Below are 22,572 nucleotides of genomic sequence, written 5' to 3'. Positions count from 1 at the left end.
TGTTTCATGTAATCCGCTAATTGGTGAAAGTTTCACGATTCTTACTGAATAATAATGAAACAAGTTACTAAAGCATCCGCGTCTGGCCCGATCAAAAACGTCTGACCAGGCACGTGCTGAATTATAGCACAGCTCGAATTATTGGGTGCAAATGCTAGCTGGGTTTGGAAGTGACTGACCTCACTTGCCTCGGGATCGTTTTGTTAGCATTTAAGTAATGAGTGAGCAATTTACGTGTGAACGCATAATTTCACTCTGGGCCAGTCCAAGCTAGTTTCTCCAAATAGCCACTGACCATGTTGATTCTGGTCTGGGCTAATTTGCCGAATAGTCTCAAATCATGTGATCATGGTTGGATGCATTGTTACTTAAGTTGCAATGGTGCAGGAGTGCTTTTGGCCCGAGCTAGCCCTCCACGCTGGCGCTGAATTGGTTCGTGCCTGGCTCGCCCTTAAACGTCAGACCGGGCCCCGTGCCGAATTTCAGCCCAGTCAAATTACTGCGTATGAATGCTAACTGGTTGTAGAAGTAACTCACCTCACTTGTTGCAGCGTTGTTTTTGATAGCATTTTAGTAATGAGTGGTTTACCTATAAATGCACTTGATAAGCAAGGGTCTGGTCTAGGTTAGCCCGGCCCGGGTGAAATCGTCGCCGTGTGATCACGGCTTAATGCGTATGAGATATTGTATGGTTTGCGTCAGCGACGTCGGTCTATCATAAATCTGGCGCGGTTCACCGACGAGCTCTCTTAATGATAATGCCACTGTTCCATTATCATCCACTCGAAACATCATTTTTCGTAGCATCGGTTGTCGATTCGATTACAGCAGGGTTTTCGTCGTTGGTAAATGACCGTTTGTTGTTTACCGTTGAGGCTCAGAGAGAAGAGAGGGAGAGTGCGGCGCCGATACGTCGTTGTCTGTGACGTTTAAATGGTTTTTGATGTCGCATGCATACTGCGTGCGTCGAGTGATTCCATGTTTGCCAAATGCTTCTTGATTTTGATGGCAACTAAAGGAACACTTAGACTTCACTCCGGCGTATTTTCTGGTGCGGAGGAAATTAGTCTTCCGGGTGATTTAGCGTCGTAGAAGTCGAGACGGTTAAAAAGTTTCGTCGACTGGCGTCGGTTTGTCATCTCTGCCGGTGTTACGTAATTTGTTATTTTTTCGTAGTGACAGAATTCAGGGTGACAGCGTTCGACAGACTGAGATGCAACTTCACTTTCTATAGCCGCGTTCACACATTTCATTATTCACAACGGTCGTTCGTTCCAAGTAAGAATGGACCAAACGTTCAAATTAGTGAACAGTCTGTTCTAATAAGTAATATAGCCCTCGTTTTTCATAATTCCCTCTCACCTGTAGATGATCTATAGACAGAGTTCGAAACGTTGTGTCTTATGATTTTAATTTTTTATAAATAAAGTTTGGCTTTTAACCATTTCAGTGCTGACTAATTAATACCCTATAGTGCTAGAGATAATTTGAAAATATTAAGAAATTCCACCTGAGTGTGTTGAATAACGGGAATAACACTATAGTGCGTCTACACCGCGGTGCAGTGTATCGTTAGTTACTAATATTTCACTATGTTTGACAGGTGCTGCCATCTTTCAAGAGAGATAATTACTAATTACATCAATACACCGCAGTGCGGTGTACTAGCAAAATCTATCACTATCTATCACGATTTATACATTTAGACACACTGTGAGGGTTAATCCTTTAATCTATGTATACAATGGGTTTTTAAATTATGTATTCCCCACGTCATAGTGTACGGTCTTTTCTACTAGTCTGTTCGAAATTATCAATTTTTATTCAGCCCGAACCAATTTGACCGATCTTAAGGATCTACTTAGATCCGTTCTGAATTTTGGAACCGGAGGAATACTCGTATTTCTCCATGTACCATGAAAATGATTGGAATGTAAATAAATCTATCTATTCTATTCTATCTCAGTTGATATAGGTTTCTGGGATGAGGCAATACGTGGGTATTTCATTCAATTTACACAGATATATATAGAATCGGTTTCTCTCGGCATCGGGATGCACGTTCAGGCGTATTCGACGGAAAGGTTATTATCTTCTTATCGCGTCGTGGAAGCCTACCGGAAATGGTCGCCCGTAGACAAACGATGCCGTACTAACTCAATAATGTCGAACATTCATTACTGAAAATCAGTATAACTCATTATTATCCTACAGCTAAACCGCACCTTCTCGCTACTATCTTCATCTTCATCAACCGTCAATTCATTCATATGAATTGTCACGTTTCGACGTGAATTTGCCTTTTAAAAAAAATTTCTACAATCCAAGATTAAGATGGCCGGAATCCTGGGGCGGAATCCTGAGGTAAAATTTCAAGGATACGCCACATACCAAAAGGGTTCTTTGATCTCCCCGCTCGCTATTAACGCAAGGCACACTGAAATGCACCGAATGCTAAGATGGCTGCTATGCGACCTTATTGTTGAAATCAGTTTCTCACCGAAAAAATAATAATAATAATGATAATTTATTAAGCCTGAATTCCATAAAAAAACAATATGCTCATCGGCTTTACATGATGAAAAATTAGACATCAGCATTCAGTGAGAAATAAATACGTTTTAAGACAATTTTTAAAAGCATTAAGAGAATCACACCTTTTAACATCGATGGGTAGTTGGTTCCAAAGAGATGGAGCAGCATGACAAAAAGCTCTGTTAAAAAAAAGCTTGTAAACTTGCGGTACTTCTCGAATGATACCTCTTACTGCGCTCTCAACAATAAGCTTTTTCATATGCCACTAAGTTCTACTCCTATGCTTTTTAAACGAGAAACCTTTCTTATCGGTAAGACTAAGGCGAAGCTGATATTTACACAAAGTCATGCATTTTCACAGGTAATTCTCGAATGGGGGGTGGTGTGGTGTGCGTGCGTGTGCGGGCACGATTTATATCACATTCCATTTTGGTGTAATGTTTTCGGCCCTGCAAAATTACCACCGAAATAAAACGAAGAAGTCTGTTGCATTAGAGAGACCTCTTTAAAGCTTTATCCAATGCGCTTATATCGGCGCAATTATTATTGAAAACTACGTTCCATTTTGACTCGACGTTGAACTTAGCATTGAATATCGGCTTAAGCCTAAACGCAGCCTTGTACGAGAGATATCAAGCAAAATGGCTTCGACGGATTAGCATAAATCGGTAAATCCCTTCTGGAAATATTTTCGTTTGATGCGCTGGCGTTCTGGGGGAATTACATGCCTGCCATCGATACGCGTCCAGAATTCATACGGGACTTGAGATTAGGATTAGATGTCGGTGATTTTTGGCTGTGATGGTTTCGGTTACTCATTCTACTTAAATGACCATCCTGAAACACGGAGGCTTAACATACAAGTATATTATACTACCATAACATCAGTCGCTGACATCAGTTATAATAAGATTAATATCGCATTTTGTCACATAACGGCTCTCTCTCTCCCACTCTCTCTCACTCACTCTCCTCTCCCTCCCCCTCTCACCCTACTCCCTCCCACTCTCCCTCCCTCCCTCTCCCCTTCCCTCCCTCCCTCTCCCCCTCCCCTTCCCCTCTTCTAATCTATCTTTGCACTCCTCTCTGCTTTTTTATTCGTATTTCAAGCTCATAATGATAATACGTTCTGACAGATTTCCAATCAGGCTGTACTGATTTCCGGCAATGCTCTTAATCTAATACGACGACAATTGGCAGCTATGACACATTTGCTCGATATAATTATTTTGGTTAGCCGGCTAACGATCAATTCGATTTGGAACCTCGACGACTATTACTTTTCATCGGTCTTTCGTAGGTTTAAGTTTCCCCAGCTACTGATCGTCACCATTTCGCGCATAGTGTCATGTTTTTAGTTTTTAAGTAGTAACCATGGTGAGCAGTGTTTTCACAACGTCTAACGATACGATATTTAGTTTCACTAAAATGTCACCGAGTCGACCCGATATATATCTGAAACGACGGGATAAACGCGGCAGCAGCCACTTTGCCCCGAAGATATCTATACGGCTTTATTATCCATTTCTCACGTCACTCTCGTCGGATAGCCCTAAAAAACGGCGCATCCGACGTTCTTTATCCGGGAATGAAATGCCGGGGTTTAACTATGTATCGGTCGGTGTCTGGGGAATGTAAATAAATCATTGCAGAATCTGAAGTTATAGAATTATCAATGTCTCGTGGGTATATGATTTGTGTAGTTGGTTTATTATTCATGGTTTTGCGGTTGGATTTTAATGTATCATAAATTGCGTCAATCGCTATTTTGTCGGAAGTTATGATGTTCGTTTTTCATATGAAACGTTGTACGGTCGTCGTGAGATGAAATGTTACTGTATCCAGTCCAGTCTTCGATCGTTTAATCAAGACACGTAAAAATGATTAATCAAACATCCAATTTTGACGTGTTGATCTCGCAGAACTTTCAAACTATTTGCTTTAAGATATTTGAGTTGATGTCAATTACTGCGTGAGGGGTTCAGATTACGTAAGTTGTTGAGGCTAGTTTGCAAATGGGGAGAATCTGGCATCCTGATGTTGAGTGAGACTTTCCGTAAAATTATCCATATCAAGTCTCACTTAACCCTTTCAGTGCGTCTACACCGCAATGCGGTGTATAAATCAGTGATGGACTTAGTACGCAGCAGTTTCCATCTATGTCTTACATATTTGACTGTGTTAATTGATTGGATTATTAGCAGATCAAGTCAGGGAAAACAACGTGCATGTCGGGGAATAGTCAGGGAAATGCGAGTCAAATGAAAGTGACCACCCTGTATCAGCACTAATGCCTGTGATAGACGAGGAGAATTTCATTGGCCAATCGGTTTTCGGCAAAATATACGTACTGAATCATGTGATCATTTATTCAGCCAATCAGTGTTCACTCTGAATTCGCCTAAAACTCGAAAAATTCGCCTCGTCTGTCACAAATTTATGCGAATCCATTATTATCTCAAACAACGTTGAAGCTTTCTGTAAGATCTACGAAATATCCTTGATTTCAATTTCATATTATCCATAAACTGTATCAGTGACTTTCAATTTACCATTCGGCATAATCACGAAACACGTTCATTATCGACCATGTTGTAGAGCGTGTGAGGACAAACATTTTGGTAATTACCGTACTGGTGCTTGTTGTGGCATCGCTAAAAAGATAATTACGATTGAGAATTTGATCGCGCGGACTGGACTTGATATAGGTCTACCAGCGAATGATGCCGACGACTAAGCCAATCCAATTTAAGTCGTCTTTCTCGCGGTGTAGATTGATTACCGGAAGATTAGATGCCGATATATCGTTGAGCCAATTCATAACATTCTCCTGATTCTCATTAATAACAATCCATCACAAACCGTACGACGACGACTATAGCCGCGATGTCAAATCAGTTGTTGTCCGAAACAATTTTAATTTCACGATTTCGATGTATTTGTTCTGGAGTATTGTCTCGCCGATCTCCGGACTCAGGGACCGGATCCAGCCTCAGTACACTTAGCCTGCTTTCACAGCACCACAGAGTCCTCTCCAGAAAATTTATTAGAATTTTACTGCTTTCGGATGCAAACAGATGCAAACAGTTGGTTAAAGATAACCGGATATATACCTTAGTAACGACGAAGTTTTAATTGTCACTGTGTCAACTATCTACTGGTCAATTGTAACCAACTTTAAAAGCAACTGGCCTCTGAAAGTTTGTAGGTACATCTGAAATAAAGGGGGGGTCATATCATATTTGAGCTTCGTTCATCCAAGAGAAATTCGCTCATCTATACGCACTTAATTGCCCTTCTCATGAAAAAAAAGATGTTTAGCTCAATAAGATCCCCAAAAAAGCGTTAATTTGTCTTCGTAACAGAACAAATCTTGATAAAATCTAGTAGAATGAATTAGTGTCATTTTCTTGTTGTTTTCAGGCTGTGATATGAATGTACACAAACGATGCCACAAAAACATACCGAAGCTTTGTGGCATCGACCATACTGAGAGACGAGGTCGAATTTACCTGGTGATGACAATTGAAGGAAACAAGCTGCACATTGAAGGTGAGTCTAAGAGCTGTATTCACCTTATCGCTAGTTAGTACATTCTAATTTGGCCGTACGAGGAACTGACCGCTTTTCAGGACGAACCAAATAAATGCTATGCGTTCACACACATTTTTAATTCAGCTGGCAATACTGTGATTAGCAGGCATCTAGAGCGAAGTTTCTATGAAAGCAGCTTATGTAACTGTATAACTACTGTGTAGTTTTTTTAGACAAGATTTCATAGACAGGTGAAACTGAACCCACGGAAAATTGCAACCTGACAGCAACCCCCACATATCTGAGTTTCCACCTGATGTAATAGACGATACTGGTGAGAGTATTGAGTTGTTTGTCCAAGAGAGAGGAGAGGGAGAGGGAGAAGGAGAGGGAGAGGGAGAGGGAGAGGGAGAGGGAGAGGGAGAGGGAGAGGGAGAGGGAGAGGGAGAGGGAGAGAGAGAGGAGTGAGAGGTAGATAAGAGAGGAGAGGGAGAGGGGAGAGGAGAAAGGAGAGGGAGAGGAGAGGGAGAGTGAGAGAGAATGGGAGAGAGGAGTGAGGGAGAGGAGAGAGGAGAGGGAGAGGAGAGATTTGAGGGAGAGGAGAGAGGGGAGAGAGGCAGACGAAATCCTCTTCGATATTGACGTGTTATCTCTGGTGCGTATATTTACGCCTTGTCTGTGGAATGAGGATTTAATCGAATTGTCATATCCTTCCACGGGACCGGTGATGAAGTATGCGGTTCGTTTATTATACCCGCGGCCGGCCGGATGGTTAAATGGATTTCACGTAGCGCGTGTTTAATGTCAGCGAGTGTCACCCCGACTGTGAACGAGTATATGCAGATTCGAAGTCGGTAATCTCGAACGGCGGGTAATTTTCGGGTTGAGAGCTGATTGCCCGACGGGACAGAGAACATGAACTAATGAAAGTTGCCGATTGCGCGGTTCACAGACTTCGAGATATTTTTCGACCATCCCTCCCACCAATTTCTTTTCTTCGATTATCAGTCGTTGGCGACTGTGTTAGTCGTGCGATCAGAAACTGATGCCAACGGAATTCATTGAAACAATCGATTCAACAAAAAGATTGATCAAAGTTAGTGAAATTCTTGCGGCTGAAGCTGAACACATTCACCATTGAAATATACGGCATATTTTACGGAAAACTTTTTGTCAGTATTATATTAGTTTATAGCCACATCCATATGTTATTTAGGACGGTCTACAATCCAATTTAGAACGGGACCGTTCCCACTACTTAGCGAAAAGTTCTAAATTGATCTGTTCTCTACCATTGAGAACCATTTCGCTATATATGAATGAGCTTTGCTTTAGTTGCACATTAATCACAGTGTTGCGTATAGCTGGACCAGCGACAACAGCAGATTTGAAAATCGGTGAACATGTGACATCGATTTGGTCCGTTCCAAGTTAGTCCATTCTAAGTTCTAGGTGTAAGAACAGACTAACTAGTGATACTATGAATGTCGCTTTAAGAATATTGCCTTCTAAAGATCCTGACCAACTGAAAATGGATGCGATCATATTCAAAGCGAATCTTTCTGATTTCAGTGCGAGAGGCTAAAAATCTCATTCCCATGGATCCGAACGGCCTGGCCGATCCATACGTGAAGTTGAAGGTCGTGCCGAGCGATTCATCCAGTAAAAAACAGAAGACTAAAGTTATCAAAGCGACTCTCAATCCGCATTGGTCGGAAAAATTTATTCTGTAAGTGTATTTTTGATTGAAATGTTTTTTGTGGGGGGGATGTCAAAATGAAGGGTTCGTACTATGTATTTGAGCTTTCATCCATGAACCGCTGGTCAAACTGGATTAAAGACCACTGTGTTGAACTGGTTCCTTTGTTTAGAATGTTAATGTGAACCCATTAGCCTCAAGCTGCCTGCATCCGCCCTGCCTATTACTCCTCAAACCTCCCGGACTCATTTTTTCTGCTGCTTCGCAAAAAGGATTACATCGGGATCTGAACCCAATAGTTTAGAAATAACTAGACGTCAAAATTCCATAGAGAAATCAACATATTCCTTTATGAAATTCTTGAGTATTTGGGGTTGAGCGGTAACTTGTATCCAAGTACTGGAAAGTCTGGATGAATTTCGGGGGGGGCCAAGAGGACATGTAGTGATGGCCCACCTCATCAAACCTTATATCATATGAAAAACCTTATATCTACAAAATAACGCGAACTTGTGATATATGCATGAAAATCATCTGGAATATCGTGATAATGTGGATTTCCCCTTAGATTTACTGAGGAGTAATAGACATGAATGAATTTCCTGAATGCTAATGGGTTAATCGCTTGTTCGGTGCGTTGTGAATTTCACTGCTCGCAAAATATGAGAGTTCTCTTTATAAATACACAGCTTTTCGTCGATGTTTCAAGTAAATTTCCTCGCGCAAAATGAAAACCAAAAATTCCTCTACGAAATGAATTGTATTTTATTTATGTATATTCGCTGCATTTCAAAAATATAACGACAGAAATCTTCGAAGGTTCGGTATAGTTTTTCATAACCTGTTTTTCATTTTGGTTCTTTTTTTCTCGTGACTTTTGATATATATGTATATATATATATTTTGGAAGGCAGATGTCAATTCCATATTATTCGAGTGAAATATCTGATATTTTAATCACGCTTAATTATTGTTGTCTAAATCTCTTGTGTTTCTTGTCTCTGCACTCTTTATTTGTGAAATGCGTCCATTCATGTTTCAAAGAACTCAAATCGGATTTATATCCAATAAAGTGCTTACAAAGTGCTTTCTCTTGACTTTCGGTATCCCAAATTATTTTTAGGACAATTTTGTGTCATGCCAATACGATATATTAGTGCCTGTATAAACTGAACATGTAGGACGAGGGCTGCGGTTTTAACTGATAAGAAAGTATCACATTTGCCTTAAAAAAGTGCTCTCTTTTCCTATCAAAAAGTGCTTGGAAAACTTTTGCCTTAGCCTTACTATTATGAACCCTGTAAATTCTACTGGTCCTTAATGTGATAAATTTCCCCTATTTATCCATTGATTTGATCTAAGTTTCACGATGTTTGTCACTATGTATTATGGTTGAATCTCACGGTTATTGTTTTGAAATTCACTTTCACACGGTTTGTTTTTGATTTGTCTATCTGTCTGTTAATGTCTGTCCGTCTGTCAATGATTTAATTATTGGCACACGCAAAATATCATTAAAGCATTTATTTACATGAAGGGTTTCACTACGGCTGTGTGATGTCTTACAATTACAGTTTATATGGTAAATTAGTCGGCCAATCTGAATTCCGTAAAATGCAGCTAATTTCTGAAAGCTAAATTCAGCTGTATTGAATAATATTGTAAACATAAAGACAAATGATACTTCGAAGGTTAACTTGATATGATGAAAAGTAAGAGCTTTCGCTACTTGCGCATTATAGCTTCATCGGGTAAATGAGCACAGATGAAGCTACAATAAACTAGTAGCGAAAGCTCGTACTTTTGATAGAATCGAGTTAACTTTTAAGTACTATTTGTCTTCTCTAATACGTGCTAAGTCGTCTTTACTGAACTTCTCATCTCTGATTTGATAGATCAATATTCGATACTTCATCAAGATAAACATGAAATCTGTTTTTTTTTCCGACAAATTATTTGGAGGTGATGGATATTTTTAAATGGAGAAATTCATGTACCGGTTCTATAGAAAGTGTTTCTCATGACTTCCGCATTTTCGGAGGCTAGCGGCTAGCTCATGCTGTAGAACTTTCAATGACTACAATTAAAGCTATTAGAATAAAAAAAGTTTCTATGTTATTGTTAAGAATGTTGGTCTGTCAAATGCTCGAATTCAACCTACCTTTTAACTAGTAATCAGCAAAAAAAGTTCTCAAAACATTCAAGACATTTGAAAAAAACTTTTAAAACAAATTTCCAAAATGACCTTTACTAATTGACAACCTTCAATCCCCCAAAATAAAATTATATTCTAATACTTAAATGGTTTATGATTTTTCATTCGTACAAACAGCGATGTGTCGACAGATGATATGGCGAAACGGTTATCGGTCGAGGTCTGGGATTGGGATCGAACGTCTCGTAATGATTTCATGGGTTCGTTGTCGTTTGGAATATCGGAAATTGCCAAAAACCCGGTGGACGGATGGTTCAAATTGCTCGGCGCCGAAGAAGGAGAGTTTTACAGCATACCCGTACCGGATGAGGTCGAACCGGCAGACGTGGCCGACCTGCGTCAGAAATTTGAGGTAGATATTTACGCGATAAATGTGCCGACTCTTGGCTCCATTATCAGTGTGTTCACTGAGACCTGGAAAACTCAGGGAATCGGAAAAATGAGAAAAATCAAGGAAAACTCGGGAAATTTGATGAATTTTACCAAAACCTGGAAAACTCGGGGTATCAGAAAAATCTGGGAAAACTTAGGGAAGAGGCCACCCTGATTATTCAACATGTGAATTCATAAAATTCAGTTGAGTGATTTGATTCATTGACAGTTTACTCAGAAAACTGAGTTTGGCAGCCATCTTTTCTTGAAGTAGTCTCGAAGCATTTCATTCGAAACCGCTGTTTAGTTATTCATTCTCGTAACATATCAAAAATGTGTCGGTTTTCTAGCATTCTGCATTTCAAACCAAAAAAAAACATGCCGCTATCGTTAGCTCGATATTCTTTTTTTTGTCATTTCGCGTTGACAAGTAAATTGCGCTGTGTCAAGTTCGAAAATTCTCATTAAAATTTCATCACGACATACTAAACTAGAACGTCATGTTACAGAGATTAAAGTGGCGGCGTTTATGCAGTGAGTATACAGGTCTACAACTGACTGCAGATATTCAAGACTATACATTTATACATAATATCCATTTTGGCAAATAGTACTTAAAAGGTCAACAGGATTTTATTAAAAGTACAAGCTTTCGCAACTAGTGTATGCTAGCTTAATCAGCTAAATGAGTCAATGCAGAAACAACAGTATTTAAAGGTAAAGTGACTATAGATATTGTTGTCTCTGCATTGACTACTCATTTACCAGATAAAGCTACAATGCACTAGTAGCAAAAGCTCGTACTTATAATTAAATCAACTTAACTTTCAAAGTACTGTTTGTCTTGTCATTTACTGATTGAATACCACTAGTAAACATGGCTCCTCGACAACTTTCCATATATCTATTTCATAAATATGAAATTTATATACAATACAATACAGGTAGTGCCTTAGGTACAATTAAAACCAGCCCTACTTAGTGTCAATCTCCCTATAGATACTGTTGATTCTCCATTGACTTTATTCATTTACCTGATTGAGCTACATATATGCACTGTAGTAGCGAAATCTCGTATTTCTAATGATATCAAATTAACCTAATAGTGCTACCTACCTGTCTTAAGGGACAGTTATTTCAGTGAGGTTACTGAGTAGACTTTTATTCGATATATTATGAAAAGAATAACATAAACTTACATTTATCATATAATACTTATACATGTAGATTAAACTTGAGAAAACCGAAGTGAGCAGTTCTCGTGTATATCAGCTTTTCTGTGTTCTGTATAATCGCGTAAAAAAAATCAGTTATCTAAGTTTGCGTATGTACTCCAGATAATGTAATGTTTATTTCGAATTAAACGTAACATTGTTGTGTGTCTATAGAAACGAAGATGGCAAAGTGCAGAAAGGAAGGTGAGGTGCGTTCCCGTAAAAAACCAACCCGCTTCATTTACTAACCACGGGCGAGCTTTAACGGGTTAAAAAGATTACCCTTTACCCACAGTTCTCTGATATATTCATGATAATCAAGTCTGCATGTCAGGATATGAAGAAACAGTTCAAAACCAAGTCCATTCTATGGAAATCAACTCGCAAAGATGAATTCATTTCTCAGTAAAACAAAAGTTCAGAGTGCATATGCATACATGTAATAAGTTTAAAACCCACTAAATACAAACTCAAAAATACAAAGATTAAAAGTGAATTTCATTTATCAAAATTTGAAATCATGAGATATGAACTCTTGTTAGAGATCATCCTCAAGTTTGTATTTGGTTGGTTTTAAACTTATTGATTATTCTCTACGTCAGAGTGTACAGGGGCTATTCTACTACATATATGTGTGTTGATATCAACTTGTACTAGTCACAGTCTATAAAAACACCACCATATTGACAAGCAATAATTATAAAATCTTTTTTTCGAATATTCAGAAAATTTACTTCAATCCATATTCAGATATTTATTCAAAACGTCTGGAAAACACTTATTGTTATCAATATTGTGGGTGATATAATATTTTTTGGGGTAGATCCATGGGTTCTGTAACTACGTGATAGAATGGTAGTATTTTGAAATATATTCAAGCGTTCTCCACATTCTCATTGGTCAGCTGACGGCAATAACTAGTATCTTCACCAATCAAAGTGGTCTTAACATATTTCGAGCGTTGACCAGTTCTTAGTTTGTCCATGGAGTCTAAACCGAATGGTTTGTCCATACATGTTATACGTCACTAACAAGAACGTTTACGCTGAATAAAGTTATAGATTTGTCCAGTTTTTCGTCTCGACTCTCCCTGAGCTGGGATACGATTTCTCTATAGTTCCCCCCTCAGACACGCAGGGGGAGGGAGGATCATACATCAGTCAGTTGGAAAAAATCTGATGTTTACTAATCCCCATCATATACTCCTACATCATGTTTCTCTATCTGCGGCTTCCCTTGACGTTCAGCTGCGACGACCGATAAATTAATGCCACACGATCCCTTCCTGGGAGTTCATAAATATGTATAAACCGGGCGAAGACAATTTTTACCAATTGGAATATTCATTAGTAACGTATCATTGATATATGATATACTATACATGTCAGCGTTAATAACAAAACCGGCGAATAACTTTCCTCCGTCCTTTCTTTAGCATGCATCGAAATTAATAAACGCGATATGAAATACGGCGAGCTGTTTTCACTATTTCCATACGTTCATACAACGTCCTGTCACCAGCGCACGGTTATTATATACGTCTTTCTCGGACTGAAAAAACGCATAGATTATATTACTGTCGAATGGTTCTTCAATGATGCATGTCGTACCTGCCAAACTTCTATTTCTGTTTCAGCCGTTTCGACAAAAAAGCACAGGCTTATTCGAGATGCCGTTAACAAATTGATAAGCATGGGGGGGTTTGGGGCTTTTGATTGAACCCTCTTCGTGCAAAAAACTTAGCTCCGCTAGTAGAGATTATATATAGAGAATCCCAGACTGATATGACGAAAGATGAAGTCCGATAAGTTTTCTTTAAGCTGATAGTAAGCTTGTAGTTTATTGATTGTTGGTTTCAACTATAAACTAATAGTCATCTTCAGGATTGAAGCTTACTATTAGCTTAATGGAAACTTTTCGGACTTCATCTTGCGTTTGGGGTTTCAGCGTGGGATTCTCTATGTAGCATCACAACGCGGACATTGTGTTTCACCAATGGTTAACTGCTAATTGATAATTCAAAAGAAAATATTAAGCAGAAATGTTATTAGCCTGATAACCATAACAAGGTAATACATGTATATCAAATTTGTTCATTTATTTAGACCTTCGTAATATCAACGGAAATCACTACTCTATCTGAGCATGAATTTTTTGAAATTTTCTGCGGGGAGGGTTCATTTCCAACTGAGTTGAAAAAGAACCCACACGCTACGAGTCCGATTCTCAAATCTAGTCACATGAAAAACTGTTTCATCTTGCTGTTCGTATTTCAAACGACTCGTACCGTGATAAATAATACATGCCGTTAATGAAAAAGCTTTCAAATTTAATGAATAATCGATGCCCTTGTTTTTGACGAACCCCTGCGTCATAGATACCCTCTCCGCGCGTAATGGTCCATTATCACATCTGAAATAACCGAATTATGTTTTGAAATTTTAATGTTCTCACAAATCTATCGGCGATGAACCGTTCCCCTCGAGTGTGATTAGCCTATTCTCGTTAAACTAATCGAATTAACCGTTTTGAGTAATTGGTTTACGTGTACGATGTACATGAAATAATGAGTAAGATTTTTTTACGTTATAAAAACCGTTACAAATATGTTTTATCCAGGGATATCTACTGCGCGTTGTTTAAGGGGTAGTGTGTGAGTCAATAGCCGCGATCACACTAGCATTTTTGGCCAAATTTGGCCTGACCAAAAACGTCGGACCAGGCCCGAGCCAAATTTTTGCACTAGACAAATGATTGCGTTTGAATTGCAACTGGCACCGGAAATGATCCACTTCGCTTTGTTTGAGCATTGTTTAGTATCGAGTGAATGGTTTGCGTGTGAACGCGCTCTCTCATTAGGCACGGGCCAAATTTGGCCCGAGTCTGATCCGTGCCAATTTGGCCCGGGCCAAATCGTCTCTGTGTGATCGCAGCTAATGTGCACTACGTCATCGGTATTGCATGGGGTTAGACTGGTTGCCTGTCAATTCTAATCAATTCAATTGTCTATGTATTCAAATTTTCAAATTCGAATTATCTTGACTAATCCCCGATAGTTTTTTAAAATTGGTTTTCTCGTACAGTGATATATAATGCGGGTTTGGAATTAAGCTGCATCAGTTGCAATCAATTGGTAATTTATGTGATTTCAGGCGGCTCAACTCGAAGATCGTAAAAAACGTCAGCTTCCAAGCAACGAATTGCCATCAAATATGCGCAAACAAGACATCATCAGAGCTTCGGATTTCAATTTTCTTATGGTTCTTGGAAAAGGCAGCTTCGGCAAGGTAAAAAAAAGGCCGCTTGTAATGAACGCCATAATCCTCTACGCGGGGTCAATAAAGATGAGTTAAATAACAAATGAGACTTGCCAATCCTGTATTTGTTAGTATATGCCGTCTTCCTATTTGCCATGTTTGATCAGATGAAGTGTTTTATTTGATTGTTGTCGCCAAATCAATCCCAGCCTCTAGACCTGGTTAAACATTAGCTGTCATGGTATACTGACAATTCCCTGACTGAGACTTTTCAAACTTGAATTTTTCAGCCCAAATTTCTAATCATACACAGAATGAATTTTATTGGAGTTAAATTTGACTCTAGAGTTAAAACATTGAAAATTAAATGATTTTAACTCACAACCGGGGAATTGGGCTCAAGGGATTTACTAAATTTGAGGGTCTCTTATGTAAATCGTTATTGGATTTGTCAACCAATATGGCGTATCAATAAGGAAAAAGCATATTTTGCTGTAAGACTTCTACAGTAAAATGTTATTAGTCGATCAAATTCTTGTATCAAATTTTGTTTTCATTGTTTTCACGCTTTCGGGCGAAAATGGAATTTAACTTAATGCAATAAACGTTCATTTGACGATAACGCGCATCTACGCAATCAGCATTCATCTCGCGCGCAACGATAATTGGATTCATCACCGTTTCATTCACTTGATTTGTGTCTTCAGGTTATGCTAGCCGAACGAAAAGGCACCGACGAATTGTACGCCATCAAAATCCTGAAGAAGGACGTAATCATACAGGACGACGATGTCGAATGTACGATGATTGAGAAACGCGTTCTGGCGATGCCGAATAAACCTCCGTTTTTAGTTCAGCTACATTCGTGTTTCCAAACTATGGTAGGTTTGTTACGTTAGATTTTATCCGCCCACTCGGTGCCATTCCTCAGAATAGATTACTCCTTTAACTTAAGAACCCCGGGGGCTTTCAGTAGCAGATATAATGAAAATTGGAAAATCTATAAGAAAAGGAAGGGCATTCCTCAGCTAAAGCAGCCATGCCGAAGGCCACAAACAGGTTCCTCCATTGGGGTTAGATTTTTAAAGAAATACCTCCCCAGATAGGCACAATTTCCACTAGGATGAGTCAAATTTATAGATCTTAACGACCTGGGTCCAGTTCCACAGTTGTGAGTTAAGATTTGACCCTGGGTTAAAACATTGAAAATGAACTAACTTTAACTCAGAGTTAACTCTAACTCACAACTGTGGAACTGGGTCCTGTTTAAACAAAAGGGACGATGATGAGAAGGCAGGGTCTGGACCCAGAAACCACCCACTAAATCTACCCCTGATTGTTTTAGTTAATGATAAGAGGATATTTTGGTTTTGGTGGCCTTTTTGGCTGGAAAAATGCCGTTTCCTGTTTGTACTACAGTCGGAAGTCACCCCTGGATATGCTCCTCATAGTATAGATCTTGATTCTGCGTACTACATCGGCTATTTTTATATTTGATTCATCCATAAATTTAGGATGGGACCGGAGTAGGTAGGGTTTTTTATACGACGCCTCCGGGCTTCATCGGTAATGCCCAGCCTACTCGATCGAGAATATATCGCGACATAGAAATAACTGACAAGGCTTGAGGGCATCACTATAAATACATGAAGTGAATGAGCTGGTTGATGTACGAATGTCATAGTCGATTAGCGCAGGGGTTTTAGTACTCCCCATTTCCCAGATTGATAATTCGCGTCTCAAAATCATTCAGTAAAGTAATCATAAGTCCCGCATGTACTGCATGTACTCCGCATACAGAAATACATACAGTATGTGGTGTATCGCGTACGTGTGTACGTGATATTTTTTAAACCTGAAACTGCTTTCTCTTGCTATCGATTATTTTCTACCTCGTCGCTTATAATAAATATCTCAATCGGTACTCGGCCTCCTCCAGTTACCAATAATGAATTATTTTTGCGCTCGATATTGCTTGTCGTGATTATTTCAGGCATGAGTTTTTTTCGTTTGGTCGTCGCTGTATGGAGAACCTGGCTCCGCTCGCTGGTGAGAAGACAGAGAACCCACAAAGAGATGCTTTTAACCCACTGCCTTTTGTTTTACGATGAAATTATATTAATCATTATTCAAATAGGTGCACAATCTTACCACTTAGAGCAGTAGATCCATTTTAAGATGTATTTCTACTATGTCGAGAGAAATCCCGCAATAACGAAGCCAAGATTGAAAAATTCGGAATGATTGTATTTGAGGAGCGACGTTTCGGCTAACAACTGTTAGCCATCATCAGGCGTACTGTTAGCCATCATAAGGCGTACCGTTAGCCATCATCAGGCGTACTGTACGTTCAGGATAATGGCTAACAACTGTTAGCTATCATCAGGCGTACTGTTAGCCATCATCAGGCGTACTGTTAGCCATCATCAGGCGTACTGACTATTTCTACTATGTGACTTATCACTTGATTTGGATCCATTTTAGAATGTATATTCGCTATGTGACTTGGCACTTAATAGGGATCCATTTTAAAATGTATATCTACTTTTTATGTGAATTGTCACTCAATTAACCATTTCTCAGATCAGATTTGCACTTTCCGTACGATACCCGAGAACGTAGAATCTCCAGCTACCCCACCCGTATTTCAGGTTAAATATAGCGGACGGATGATACCGCTGAATGCCATCAGTCATCTTAACGTCTTGTTATTTGAATTGATGCGATGACATTGTTCACGATTATATGACTTATCGCCGCAGCTCCAAACTCCCAACCTCGAAATCCGATCGGTATTAATCTGCTTTAACTGCCGCGAAATGTGTCAAGGTGCCGAATATTTTCGATGAGATATCTTCGGATTAAAAGTTACAGCGATCGATTGATTTTAGTCGCGCGTGTTCATCTGCGTGAAGTCAGTATTTGAAATATATGATCATCAATCATGTATTGTGAAGTATTGATTTAATTTTTGCGACGTTTGAGGAAATTAAGCCGATCAGCAACGGGCAGAACAAATCAGCATCAACAGGAGCATAACTGAACAGTTGGGTTCAACCCATCCAGACAAGACACAACCCTGCTGTCTGAATACCGGGTTCAACCCACTCTGACAAAACACAACCCTGCTGTCTGAATACCGGGTTCAACCCACCCGGACCAAACACAACCCTGCTGTCTAAATACCGGGTTCAACCCACCCCAACAAAACACAACCCTGCTGTCTAAATACCGGGTTCAACCCTCCCGGACAAAACACAACCCTGCTGTCTAAATACCGGGTTCAACCCATCCAGACAAGACACAACGCTGCTGTCTAAATCCGGGTTCAACCGACCCCAACAAAACACAACCCTGCTGTCTAAATACCGGGTTCAACCCACCCCAACAAAACACAACCCTGCTGTCTAAATACCGGGTTCAACCCACAAGAGAACTGGGTATCATTGCGGTCAAATATCATCGGAAACTGTGTTAATTTGAATTCTCAAAATGCATGGCTCAATTGAACTGAGAGAACTACACACCGCTGAGATTGACTTCACCCAGATATCAACCGTCGGTTCTGGGTTGGTCTTTCTCAATATTCTATTCCTCATCGCCAAAATCATCATCTTCATCCTCTGCATCATCTTGTATTGTGGTGTAAATGCGCGATTTGCACAAGTGCAAGAAAACACGACTTCATATTAGGACAACTCGAAAAAGTAAATAGTCGACTCGACTGGCGACGATGATAGTTTTTTGCGCCGTAAGCTCAAAAAGCTTGATTACACGATATCTAATGAACTGTTCTATTTATTCAAACAAAACATTTCTGTGTTATTCTCTGAGGCAATTTCTGTTTCTATTTATTGTTACCCGGCACTGAATGAAAGTGAATGAATCGAGCTGAAATAATCTCATTTTTATCCGACTGCAGAGTTCTCAACACAGGCTGACAGACATTCACTTATTTCACGAACTTTCTCTATCTCTATCATATCAGCTGAATGGTCAATTGGACCCTCGTCCCATGTTAGATACCAGTGGACGATCCGGTGACATCGTTGTCACATTTGAAGCTCATTGCAGCTGCTTGTAGCTGAACTTCCCTGATCAATGTTCAATAAGAACTCATTTCAGATGCCGGTAGCTGTCATAGGTTCCGATATCAAATTAATACTTAACGTATGGTAATTACTGGTGGTTTTTACCGATCGTAAAATACGTGATCAACCGATTGATTTGATGCTTACAGCGTTTGAGGTGTACAGTAAACACGGTCTGTAGGAAATGCCGGAAGAGACAGTTACACAGCTCGTCTATAAATCCGACGAACCCTTGAACCGCTATCTATTCATTGTTTTTACTACGCCGTAATGCAGAGATGTACGTCACGTATTGGAACTAATCGAAGTTCTTATCATCACACATCATTGACGTTGCCGGCATCGGTCGAAACATCGTGCGTAATTCCCATTCAGAGATCGTCCTGAAAATCCTGAGACGTCGGTATCACACACATCCTCTTGTACATATGCGCATCTGATTTATGGATGCAGACGTCGTCAAATATTGCACTAACGTCCAGTATATCATCCAGGTGTGATGTATGTACAGTTTCAAATGAACTGTTTGCTTGATAAATCTGAATGTTTGTCGTTAAATCAAGTGCCGCGTCATACCGAGCTCCAGTTGAGAATGGAATGCTGAGATTTTGGCAACGGAAAAATGATTTGTCGATGCTCAGTTCGAGAATAAGAGATTTTGATTATGATATACTAAAATACTGTAACAACGTAACAGTCGCATTTATATCGCAATATCAACCGCGAGAGTACTATACCACTTGCAAAAATAACAGTTAGCAAAATGCTTCTACATAATGTATCTGGGGACAGTTGCTTAAAAGTCGGTTAGAGTTAGGGAGCATCTCAAAATTTTGACACCTGTTCCTAAACGAATAACTCTCTAAAGATCGCGGGAGGTATCGACAGACCACCGCTATACGCGAGTTATTCGTTTAGGAACAGGTGTCAAAATTTTGAGATGCTCCCTTATCCTGTGGATAGTTAACATAGTGACAATTAGAACTGCATTATCAACATGAGTGGATGCAGGAAAACCCTGTTAGTGATAACCATGGTTTATAAACTGTGGTTAGGCATAACTGGGTGCAGGTAAACGCTGTAACCTAACCATTGTATTCGTGTGGCCTCTTATTTTAGGCTGGTTAGCCTAACCACAGATAGTCCACTAACTACGGTTAGGCTTCTTATTACAAGCCGGTTAGCCTAACCACAGATAGTTAGGCTCACAGGGTTTTACTGCGCCCGCCCCTAGTCTTTACCTGTCATGGTTATCTTTAACCAACTTTTAAGCAAGTAACCCCAGATTTACTGGGGCCAGTTGCTCAACAATTGGTTAACCAGTGGATAGCTAACTTAGTGACAATTAGAATTGATTCGGTATTGTGGTATCTATCCGATGATCAACATCGTTAGCTGACTTTTGAATGACTGGCTCATAGAGTTTAAGTTTCGCTTCTTGAATTTGTGAAATCATTTTCCAGCGCGCTGATGAGTTATGTTTCATTTCAGGATCGTTTATATTTCGTGATGGAATACGTCAACGGTGGCGATCTCATGTACCGAATACAGCAAGAGGGAAAATTCAAAGAACCAGTCGCTGTGTAAGTACCATTAAACCCGTCGTCCGTCGCTCATCATCTCGCGCTGAGATATAGTTATTAATTTGACGCGCGGGTGAAACTTAATCAATACACGTCGATGGCAGACGTGAAAAAACACCTTCCGAACCAAAGCTGTATTAGTAGACTAGGAGTAACGTTGAATATATACGGAACTTTTTAGAATTGTAAAGGAACAAATAGTAATTTAATAATGAACTGTAAGTGGACAGAGCATCGATATATGAATTTTATGAAACTGAGCTCCTACTTAAGCTGCATTATCAATATTTTGCTAAAGAGACCAGGATCCACAGTTCCGCAGTTGTGAGTTAAGTTTTGACTCGAGAGTTAACTTATTGAAAATGTACTAACTCTAACTCAGAGTTAACTCTAGCTCATAACTGTGGAACTGGATCCAGAGTACCGAAACATGTACTACTACTACTACTATTACTACTATTACTACTAAGAGCGTCATCATTAATGACAAAAACAGCTGATGTACCGACTATGTTTAGTTTCATTTCCGTATTATCGATGACGCCTGAAATACGACATCCTTCGATGATGTCGGTAGTGATTTAATTTGTTCTCTTTCGATGATGACATAATTAATTATATATGTCCTGATTAAGATGTCAGGATTATATGTCCTGTTTCGCTAATAGACACATAGCTGTCACAGCATATTTATCAGTATGTACTCGCGTTTCAATGCACTTCTGTAACATTCATATTCATTGAATGATTGAAAGTGAGTATTTCTATATGATTTGCCTTTTTTTCTGATTTTCAGATTCTATGCGGCAGAAATAGCAATTGGTTTATATTATTTACACAGTCGAGGTGTTGTATATAGGTAAATATGTCACTGATTACCTGTCTTAAAGAATTGGACTTAAGCTACATTCATACTACATTATTGAAAATGTTTTAAATTCAATTTCAAACAAACTGATTGTTCACACTTGTGGAAAGTCTGTTCTAAATTCCAGGTAGACTGACCAAAATGACAGATCTGTTTTAGATTTTAGAAAGGACCAATTCTCTGTACCTGAATCATAACCTTGCTTTAACTGCCTATCAATCGCAGTGTTGCTTCAAGCTGGACCAGCGATAACCGCTGATTTAAAAAACATGTTTGAACGCACAGCATTGATTTGGTCCATTCTGAATAGGTCCTTTAGATACAGGCCAAATTAGAATGGACTAACTAGCGAATAGCTCGCTAGTCCACACTGAATGGATCAAACTCTTTTTCATGCTGTAAATAGCTTTCTATTTGTCAATTCAATGTTCGATATTACCGGATAATTTCAGAGATTTGAAGTTAGATAACGTTATGTTAGACGCTGAAGGACATATCAAAATAGCAGATTTCGGCATGTGTAAGGAAGGTATATTCGGGGATAAAACAACGAGAACGTTCTGCGGTACTCCTGATTATATTGCTCCTGAGGTAAGCGTTAACATCCCAAACAAATATCATTGTTCGATGAACTGATGAATATTTTTAATCATAGCTGCTGATAATTCAGCCGTCAAATGGTGTCGATAACCTGAGTGAATGAATGACTTTGTTAGAAGTATTTTCCATCTTCAGAATTTCATTGGTAATTTCAAAAGGGCTCTTATTGACTCATTTCCAATACCACGACATTATTTTTTGTTGTTAAATATGAATTATGCCTGACGTACTTTAACTGCACTGCTAATAGTCAAGTCGTTCACAGAACCTGTTGCCTACTGTTATTTCATAATGGTTTTCAATTTTGTCACAGCACTGTTGCATTAGTTCATACCCCACAGTTCATCTCGCAAGGTCCCGGCAGATTTTGGATAGTAAAGATACAGCCATCAAATTTTGTTGATAATCAGTGAGCTACGAGCAATCATTGAGATGATCGCTCGTGAGCAGTGAGTGAATGACTTTATCAGAAATATTTTACATCTTCAGAATTTTATCGATAATTTCAAAAGGGCTCTTAATGACTCAATACCACGACATCATTTTCCGTTGTTTAGTCTTAGTTATGCCTTAATTTCAATATATGTTCTAAAAGTCGGGCATA

At 39.2% G+C, this 22,572-nt stretch overlaps 1 protein-coding gene across 4 annotated transcripts in view; it reads left to right on the top strand.

Moving 5' to 3' along the window:
• The window catches only part of LOC141903119 (calcium-dependent protein kinase C-like), a 67,813-nt gene that overhangs the window by 33,105 nt on the left and 12,136 nt on the right, over nucleotides 1–22,572 (top strand). For 2 of the 4 annotated variants that reach the window (XM_074791091.1, XM_074791090.1), the window contains exons 5-14: nucleotides 5,959–6,087; nucleotides 7,642–7,798; nucleotides 10,101–10,335; nucleotides 10,865–10,889; nucleotides 11,744–11,778; nucleotides 14,722–14,856; nucleotides 15,534–15,707; nucleotides 20,409–20,500; nucleotides 21,297–21,359; nucleotides 21,821–21,959. In XM_074791091.1, coding sequence (XP_074647192.1) covers nucleotides 5,959–6,087; nucleotides 7,642–7,798; nucleotides 10,101–10,335; nucleotides 10,865–10,889; nucleotides 11,744–11,778; nucleotides 14,722–14,856; nucleotides 15,534–15,707; nucleotides 20,409–20,500; nucleotides 21,297–21,359; nucleotides 21,821–21,959 — 1,184 coding nt within the window. The remainder of the gene's footprint in view (nucleotides 1–5,958; nucleotides 6,088–7,641; nucleotides 7,799–10,100; nucleotides 10,336–10,864; nucleotides 10,890–11,743; nucleotides 11,779–14,721; nucleotides 14,857–15,533; nucleotides 15,708–20,408; nucleotides 20,501–21,296; nucleotides 21,360–21,820; nucleotides 21,960–22,572) is intronic. The other 2 variants (XM_074791093.1, XM_074791092.1) reach the window with 1 other exon arrangement.

This window comes from Tubulanus polymorphus, chromosome 4 (assembly GCF_964204645.1).
Source record: "Tubulanus polymorphus chromosome 4, tnTubPoly1.2, whole genome shotgun sequence".
NCBI classification, from domain to species: Eukaryota; Metazoa; Nemertea; class Palaeonemertea; order Tubulaniformes; family Tubulanidae; genus Tubulanus; species Tubulanus polymorphus.
Note: the sequence above shows the minus strand (reverse complement) of the source record. Positions and strands in the feature narration are given on the sequence as shown.